Source organism: Juglans regia, chromosome 1 (assembly GCF_001411555.2).
Source record: "Juglans regia cultivar Chandler chromosome 1, Walnut 2.0, whole genome shotgun sequence".
In the NCBI taxonomy this organism is placed as follows: Eukaryota; Viridiplantae; Streptophyta; class Magnoliopsida; order Fagales; family Juglandaceae; genus Juglans; species Juglans regia.
In genome coordinates, this window is record NC_049901.1 from 36,984,910 (window position 1) to 36,994,709 (window position 9,800).

The window sequence follows — 9,800 nt, forward strand, 5'->3', positions numbered from 1 at the left end:
GAAAAAAATTGACAGAACCCAGGAAAAAACCAGAACGTGGAAGAAGTCAAGGACAGAGCAGGAAAATGAATAGAAAGTGGAGGGCAAAATCGAAATAAATTGTTATAGAACACGTCAAAAAAAGAAAACGAATGGTGAAACTATAAAATGCGTACAGAAGATAAGAAAAATTAAGAACAAAAGGGAAAACAAATATAAAAGTATGGGCAAAATTGGTATAAATGTTAGAACTAAAACATAGGGAAAAAATAAATATAAAAGTAGAGACAAAAATGAAAAAAAAAAAAAGATAGGGGAAGAGCTGCTTACTTCGTCAACATTGGCGCTTTTATATATATACTAGGGAATAGCCCTAGGTGCATTAGTTCCAGGATGCACCTGAAATAATGATTTAAATAAAAAAAAGTCAATAACTTATTTGTCTGGAAAAAGAAAATATAAGGTTAAAGAAAGATAAAAAAATAAGATAAAAAAATTTAAATTTTAGCAAAGTATGAGCATTGGTCTGCATCCATATTGGATTATCTATTTACTCTTTATATAATAATAAAATATTATTAATTTAATAATTTTTATTTTTATCATATTTTATAGTTCTACTAATTAAAATATTAATAATAATTATATTCTAATCAAATTAAGAATATTAAATATTAATATTAATAATAATTATATTCTAATTAAAGTAATAATTAATATTATATATTGAATGTTTTATGTATTTTATTAGTTAAAATAATTAATATTATATATTGAATGTTTTATGTATTTTATTAGTTAAATTTACTTAAAGTTGAATTTTATAATGAGAATGCTCTAAAGCGTTTTTGTTTTAAAGAGTAATTTCATTTTAATTTTTTTATTTTAAAAAAATTGAAATAAAAAGAAAAAAAAATAAGTATATTGTCAGAATAAAAAAAATATAAAAAAAAAGACGTCAATTCATATACATCACAGAATTATTAAAAACCTTTTTATAAAATATTATCCTTCATTAAGGGCAGGTTTGGTAACCAAAACAAAACACAAAATTCTCATCTCATCTCATCTCATCATTACACATTTTTCAAATCTCTGTACAAAATATAATAAACAATTCAACTTTTTCAAATCTCAATACACTTTTTTCAAATTCTAAAACAATAATAATATTAAAATATAATATTTTAAACTTTAAAATAAAATACAAAATTTTCATTCCACCCCAAACCTGCCCTGAAAGGTCGGTTCTCATTGTATTCATCTAAGGAAAACTCTAAACTCAGGCATGAGTCGGGCCTAGCCGTGGACAACATCCTACGTGGAAATAAACAGATCGTTTTGGAGTAAATAAAATGGTACGTTTAGAGTCGAGAGAAATGGGGTTTAGCAATGCAAAGCGGTGCGTTTTACATTTGTCACTACTTGATCTCTCTCCCAAGAACTCTCTATGCTCTCTGTACTACGATTCATTCCTTCCTAACCTTTCTTCTTCTTCGTTTCTCTTCCGTGCTCGATCTTCTTCGTTTTTCTCTCGTGCTCGATCTTTCTTCATTTCTTCTTCTCCATTTGTCTTTGTTTATGAATTGGTTTCTCTCCCCCTGCTCGATCTCTCTCCCAACCCTAAACCTAACGCAGCTGTGCGATGCCGAAGAAGATTCGCAATCCAGATATCCACCAAGCAACGCCATCCTAGGTAACTTTCCCAACCCCAACCCTTATTTTTCATTAAGAAAACAAATTGGGAAATCATATGAACTGTATTGGGAAATTCTGTTGATGGAGGCGCTATTTTAGTTGGCAGAAGTTCACATGGTTCCCACTTAACACCATTGAAACGTAGGGGAAGACGAGTAATTAAAAGCAGTACCAGAAATGAAACTGGGAATTTAAAAGGATCAAGAACAACCACAACAAGAATTTTGAGAAATTTAGCAAATCAGGGCGTTTTATCTGCACTCTGTGTTGGGAAAAATATTATTTTGCAGTGATTGTTTCGTTTTGTTCTTTTTCTCATTTTCTTTGGGTGGTTTGAGTATTGATTTTCATTAAGTATTTGGCAATATACTTATTGTTTTATACTTCTGATCGTTTATAGTTATGGAATCCGTGGATCATGATTTATAGTTGTGGGATCCGCGGGTTATAGTTTATAGTTGTGTGATATGTGGATTAATTTATCACTTGTAAAATAGAATATGTTAATTAATTGTTATGGTTTGTTGTTTTTTAGTTGATTACTTTAAGTATATTCTTTACCTTTTGATTCACATGAATTTTGATGATAGTGCTGTTCGATTTAAGCGCCATTGAAAACGATACATAATGTGTATATATTCCTTCTTTTAGGCAGTTATGTAGCTATTCTAATGTAAAAATTGCCTACTCGGTGTTAACTAGCTGTATGATTAGTGCTTACTCCTTTTGCTTCTCACACACAGTTTGAAACTTTGGCCACTTGGGTTTTAGGCATTTATAAGGTGATGTTCGGTGTACTGAGCAAATTTCGAATGTTTTTAATCCTCTTTGAAATTGAATGCACGGACTTGTAACTGAATCGATTGTGGGAAAGTGAAGGAGTCTTGGAACCATAGGTGCACAGCTCCAATCTCATATATTCATAACATTCCTCCAGCTTGTTCAGATGGCCAAATACTGTCATTTTTCAAACTGTGATGAAGCATTTTATATCTTGGGTTCTTTGACTTCAATGTATATTTTTTCTCAAATTCTGTCGAGTTTTTTTATTGCAGCATAAACATTGCATGCGATACTTCTCTAGTAGCTATTAACGTGCATGCATTTTATATCCTGGTAACTTTGCATACTTACTGCTTGAAGATATTCTTTTTGCAGTCCAAGGTTGATTACTCTGACAAAACCTTTGGTACATACATTACAATTTTTTGGATGGCACCAAAGCTTTATGTATTTAATATCCCATGCAATAAAATACAATTACATATTAAGAAAAAGCTTTTTGATATTTCACAATCTTAAGCCAGGAGCCTGAGGTCATAAGCTTGTCTGTTTCTACGTTCTAACAGGGTCAAACTCCCATATGGTGCCAAGAAAATCGTTCCAAGTGGCTGCCGAGCAATGATTGGTCAGGTTGCTGGTGGAGGGAGAACTCATGAGAAGTCACTTCTCAAGACTGGTAATGCATACCACAAGTTCAGAGTGGAGAAACTGCTGGCCCAAGGTACGTGGTGTGGCAATGAACCCAGTCGAGCATCCTCATGGAGGAGGTAACCACCAGCATATCGATCATACGAGTACTTTCAGGTGTGATGCACATCCGCACTGAAGCTACTATAGTCTTATCAGATTCGACTGTAGTAAATATAAAGAGCAAGCCCTTGTAAAGAGAGAAATAGAAGTATTAAGAAAAGATGAAGAACTTTGAAAGAGAGAAGAAGATATTGGCAAGAGGAAGTTGGCTCTCCACAACGATCAAGCCTAGCTTCGCAATCAAGAAGCCGACATGCGGCATGCATGCGCACCATTTAATTCGTGTGTATTGGCTAATATTACATAATCTAAGAATGGATCTCAAATACTTGCTACAAGAAGCTACTTGGCTGCGTTCCATCTGCCGTCTTCGGCTATGTTCTATCAATTCTTAGTTGCATTTGTGAATATAATAGTAGACAAAGTAAAACCCACATAAAAAACATACAAATAAAATAAAATGAATGGAAGTGGTAATTATACACTTTCTTGTATTCTCATCGCTGTGGTTTGTACACTTTTTGGTGTTACATGAGAACCTCTTGCATCAGGCCTTCATCTCACACATGTATATAATAAAGTATATGATCTAAACATATAATACACGTATAATATTAACTTACTATACGAACTATACATGAATAAACCATATATAAAAATAAATATTATGCTTGGCCGGCATTACTATTTAGTTGATAATAGCTAATTTGTTTGTATAGCTTTCAACTTTCGTTTCACATGAAAAAGCTATATTCTCATCCAATTTTATCAAAATGGACAAATTACGTATGTATAACCATACAAATGCCACCCAAATGTAGAAAAATGGAACCAAATCTAATTTTCCTTTCAGAAAATTTCACAAACATCGTGAGAGTATATCCATGGATCCCACAGTCTCAAAGTCATAGAAAAGAGAATAGAAATGTGGACCAACAAATGATGGGAAGCTAATTTATGCATTTAGCCAAAAAAACAAAATCTGACTCCAAACAATGAAACTTGGGACAATGAGACACAAAGAGCTTTTCAACCTTCACTGTTTATTTTCAGAAAATATCTTATCTCATCTAATCTCATCTTATCTAATCATTATAATTTTTCTAACTTTCAATATAAAATAAAATAAATAATTCAACTTTTTCAAATTTTAAAATAAAAATAATATTAAAAAATATATTTTAATAATATTTTATTTAATTTTTTAATTTTAATCTCATCTCATTTTATCTCTTTTTAAAAATAAACGAGCCCTAACAAAGAGCTCAACATTAGGATAATCAAAATTTGGCTACAAAACTACCCAACCAACCGTACCTTAAGTTCTAGAACCAGACCTTGATCTCTTTCGGCTTGAATCGCACCAAGACCTTCACTAGCAACTAACAAAGAGCCCAACCGCGAATTGCACCTGCCGTTTTCCCCTTTCGCTTGAAAATGAATTGGGCTGTGTTTTCACTCTTCCCGCTTAATTGTTCATTCTTCTTCTATTTTTGTTTTTCCTTTAATATAATTGCTGACGTTGCATTTTGCCACGTCAATGTAGTTTGTCCGTAGCACTACTGATTGGTCTATGTGGCCTCGCTCGGTTGTTCTTAGCCATAGAACAAAACGTCTTTCCGCGCGATTGGTCTATGTGGCTTCTCCTCGATACCTTCGAGATCTCTTCGATTCTTGAAAGGTTACTCCGCACTTCATTCATTCAACACACCTTTTGCCCCAAAAAGCACACGTATCGGTCTTGATTCGGATAAAATCTGCTTTCCTTCGCCGTCACCGACGACATGCCCGCTGGCGAGCTCATGTACCCGCCCGATCAGGAGATTAAGGAGGCGGAGGAGGGGGAGGAGGGATGGGTTTGGACTCAAATAAAGACCGAGGCTCGTCGCGATGCGGAGGCGGAGCCAGCGCTTGCGAGCTACCTGTACTCGACGATACTGTCTCACTCTTCGCTGGAACGCTCTCTGTCGTTCCACCTTGGGAACAAACTGTGCTCTTCCACTCTCCTCTCCACTCTCCTCTACGATCTCTTCCTCAACGCCTTATCCTCTGATGCCAACATCCGCTCCGCCACTGTCGCCGATCTCCGCGCCGCCCACGTCCGTGACCCCGCTTGCGTTTCCTTCTCCCACTGCCTCCTCAACTACAAGGGCTTCTTGGCCTGTCAGGTACCTTCACTGAATGTATCCGATCAGTGTTAAGCGCTCTTATTTTTCTCCCATCTAGGTTCCTAATTGAAATGGATGGCATAGGGGTTTAGATTCAGCGGTATGATATTTCTATGAAGTTGGGGTAATTATGTATATGATGTACTACTTGTCAGGCTCATCGAGTGGCTCACAAGCTGTGGACGCAGTCGCGGCGGCCACTTGCTCTGGCGCTCCACTCCCGAGTCTCTGACGTATTCGCAGTGGACATTCACCCGGCAGCGAGGATTGGGAAAGGGATTCTGTTTGATCACGCAACAGGCGTGGTGGTGGGCGAGACGGCTGTGATTGGGAACAACGTGTCAATCCTGCATCATGTCACGCTAGGTGGGACTGGAAAGGTTGGGGGTGACAGGCACCCCAAGATTGGAGATGGTGTGCTGATTGGAGCGGGCGCAACCATTTTGGGGAATGTAAGGATTGGGGAGGGGGCGAAGATCGGGGCAGGCTCGGTGGTTCTGATTGACGTTCCGCCTCGGACCACAGCAGTAGGGAACCCAGCAAGACTGGTAGGAGGGAAGGAGCGGCCGGCCAAGCATGAGGATGTGCCTGGGGAGTCCATGGATCATACTTCCTTCATCTCAGAATGGTCAGATTATATAATCTGAGAGATAGTCTTGATTTGTATTACATAGTTAACTGTTATGTAGTTGAATTCTCCTACTTTTAAATGGTTTTGAGTGGAAGAGGCCTTTGGGATTGAGGCTGGCTTTGTAATGTTAAATCCTAATGACCTTTTATGGTAACAAATTGTTAAATGAAGAGAGAATGCTTTCCTGAATATTCATGAATTCTGTATATCGATGATGACATTTACAAGAGCCATGCATTGCTTATATAGGCACAGGTGCCGTGAGTGCTTGATGAGCAAAAGTAGAAAAAGGAATATAAGTATGTTACAACTGATTCAGTAAAATACAAAAATAAGGAATTTTGGAATCTTCTAGCGCTGCTGATGTGGATTGTGCAACTTGGCATTTTCTGGATGTGCAACCTCTGGTTTTAAGTTGATAGAAATCGACTAAGCTAATGATTTCCCCGTAATGTTTTCATTTTTGTAAATATCAGTTTTATTGAGACAAAATAGTTGTAGGGAAACTTTCAAGAGTGTGGTGCATGGGATCGAGGTTTACTCTGCTGGGGGTTCGAAGGGTCCTGCCTTGGAGAGACAAATAGTGTTAGCCCAGTTTTCTTAGTCTGTTAATGTGGCCAATGAGAACCCATCTGAAGTGAAAATAGGTGGCTTCTATTTTCAGTTTCCTTTTCCTATGTACCTACCAAACAGGGTATTGTGGAGTATTTGAAGTGAAGACAGAAATGGAAACCACCTATCTTTTGTGTTGTGAGTGTATGTGTTTTTCTTTTTCTTTTTCTCTTTTTGTGTGCAGCCACATATGCTGGTAGCTTCGACATTTGTGTTGCCGATCAGCAGGTTGGTGGTCATGTTTATTCAGAACTGCTATGAACTTTAGGATGGCTTTTGAAGCGATGGAAGGTGTTTTTGAGTAACTTAAGCTCTTGCAAGATTTTTTTCTTAAGTAACTTAAGCTCTTGTAAGATAGAAAAACTGAGCAAGTTAACCATTAGTGCTTTAGCAAAAACTTGGTCTATATGTCATTGTTAGCTGAACTTAGTATGTTTAATTTATCAGGTGGTTTTGGAAATTGTTGCAAGAGTGAAGACCAAGAAAAATGATGCCAAGAGGAATTATGAGATTGTTGATTTCTCTTGAATTAACTGGTTGTTTTTTAACAAAATAAAAAAATAAAGTTCAGCTCCAGTATTATTTTTTAATCTTTCTGGCCCCTCTACTTGCTTGTTCCTTTTTCATGATGTTGCTTTAAAATTATGTTTTTGTGATGCTTTTGAGAGGCTTCACAAGTAAACTTGCAGAACAGGATGAATATATAATGAATGCAGCTGCGTGCTTTATGCAGCTATGTGGTGGCTAGCCTTCTGAGGGGGTATTTATTAGGGCATTCCTATCTGTCTTCAACAACAGTGGTAAACGATCATTGGAGAGATTCATATTTTTTTTCTTATGCTCATTTTTGACGTAATATATTGACTCATTATTGCCAATATGTGTTGTGCCAATGTAGATTTAAACCTTTGTGTATATATATATATATATTTATTTATTTTTGTAAGAATATGAAACTTATCTATGATATGAGAGGATGTATTTTCATGCCTTTTTAATATTTTTGTGATGTTAATGAATCTTTAGATATGGAAAGACATGTTGAAGTAATTTTTTTTATAAGTAAATATAGTATATCCTCAGTGCTGAACCAATAACAGCTTTATAAAAAAAATGTGTTTGAAAACTTGATAATCATCTCCCTTGACCTTTTGAACATTTCTTGTAGTTAAACTAATTTATTTTGCTGATAGACCATAAGAGATTTGTTCGTATATTTACAGACTGAAGGGAATGCTTTTTATCTTCTCCTTTTTTTTGGTTTTCTATTCTTCTATTTTTTTTAGGCCCCAAACTATCTCATCCTTTTTGGTCTGTATACTGATTGACTTATGAATTGCGTCAACCAACCCATAAAGAGCTGCTGGAAGCATTAAATTGCTTGTCCAGGTGTGGAACTATCTTTGCCATCTCAACCAAACTTCCAGTTTTGCCATCGTTACGAATGGTTTATGGGTGTTGGTTTCTCATCATTTGTCTGCCATTATTGACATATTGTTGCTTCAAAATCATGTAGTCTGTTCTTTGCATGTATACATACTCTGGAATTTGTATTTACTCATTATTCTGTTTGTTTCTTTAGTTTATCTTATTTGCCTTTATTAATGTGGATATTGAAGGTCTCTTTCTCACTCCTAGCTGTGCATGTTTCATATTGTTGGGTCCGCAGGTCTTGAAATCTTTTATGGAAAAACAGTATAAATACTCTTCATAGGATTTGGGACTCATTGGGCTGGATGTGGCTCAAGCATTGTGCTTGATGAAACCTAGCTTAAGGTGGGGTGTCTATGCAATTTAGGAAAGGATCAGTCACCTCCAATAGATGCACTGAAGTGAGACAACACCCAGTCTTTATTTGATCGTCATATGAGTAGAAACATATATACGTTAGAAACATTTGGATTTAAAATGATGGAGCTTATAGTTTTCATGGAATTTTGCTTAACAAAGTTTTGTCATTAATTGACACTAGTTGTTAATGTTTCATGAGGAAAAGACGATTATTTTGTAGTTTGTTTTGGATATGAAACATTTTCTAAGGATTATGCAGATAAAACACAAAAGAGACTTAAGATACACATAATATTATAATTACGAAACTTTTAAAATTGCTCATAAAATACAAAAGAAGCTGGAGATGTGAGCCTAGCTGCATGGAACTTTTCAAATATCACACATACTGTTTAGCCCATATGATGAGACTACAAATGCTTCGGCTTCTATGAGCTACTGTAATTTTGTGTTTTATCATTAAGCTTATTAACCTGAAATGTCTTAATGCATATCCTGGAATCTCTGTCAACGGATTCAGTAAAAATGTTGACTTTATGGTGTTCTGGTTGAGCCTTGAACTTGTTCCTTTGCTGCTAAAGTGATGATCTTAACAACTGATCTTGCTCAACACACTTGAACAAGTGGTGTACTAGTGTATTTTTTGGACCTTGCAAGATTCTTGACGATTTCTGTTTTCTCAAATCTTATATTGGGTTAATTATCTATTAGGCTGAGCTGATTTGCTATATTTTTGCTGTTTTTCTTCTCACCAGCGTTGCCATGCTAATACATGTTTGTTTCCTTCGAAATCATTGTGATATTATACTAGCAGCTGTTATGTTGGTGATCATTATAAAAACTATCTTGATTGCTTTGGTTATCAAGGGAATTGAATACAATAAGAAGACACGGGAGCTTCTTCTATATGTCATAAATCTCGTTAACAAAGGAGCTTTAGGTTATTCCATCTGCGTAGATTGGAATGTTGCTTGCACAAATCTTCAGCTGTGGATGTGCTATTATTTGCTGCTTTGATAGATCTGTGTTTTAAAATAATTGTTTTATTTTATTGTTTGAATATCTGTATAATTTCCACCCTTTTATTACTTTATTTGGTGATTAATAAAAAAGTGAGTTTTTCTATATTTTGGTAGATAAATATGATAATCTTATAGTTGGAGAAGATTCATCTACAAGTTCATTCATAGAAAATATGGAATCTACACATTAAAATGCAATTGGGAATTAGTAATGTATATAAAAAATAATGTTTACTTTATATAAAGAAAGAATAGATAAACTGATGTATAATACATACAAATCTTATTGGTTAAAATAGATCAAGTAAGTCTTAGTGGATTTATATTTTTGGAAAATTTTTATGGAACTCTAAAGCCTAGAGTGAG

General features: G+C 35.3%; 2 protein-coding genes across 2 annotated transcripts; both read left to right on the forward strand.

The window, feature by feature from the left end:
• Positions 1–1,358: 1,358 nt before the first annotated feature.
• On the forward strand, positions 1,359–3,708 carry LOC109009866. Its single transcript, XM_018990515.2, has 2 exons — positions 1,359–1,675; positions 3,027–3,708. The coding sequence occupies exons 1-2, from the start codon at positions 1,359–1,361 to the stop codon at positions 3,229–3,231; spliced, it is 522 nt and encodes a 173-aa protein (XP_018846060.1). The 3' UTR covers positions 3,232–3,708.
• A 1,109-nt stretch (positions 3,709–4,817) lies between these two features.
• LOC109009875 (serine acetyltransferase 5) lies at positions 4,818–6,200 on the forward strand. The gene is made up of 2 exons (XM_018990522.2): positions 4,818–5,378; positions 5,534–6,200. Exons 1-2 carry the CDS (start codon positions 4,995–4,997, stop codon positions 6,023–6,025), a joined length of 876 nt encoding a protein of 291 aa, XP_018846067.1. The 5' UTR covers positions 4,818–4,994; the 3' UTR covers positions 6,026–6,200.
• The last annotated feature ends 3,600 nt before the right edge of the window (positions 6,201–9,800 follow it).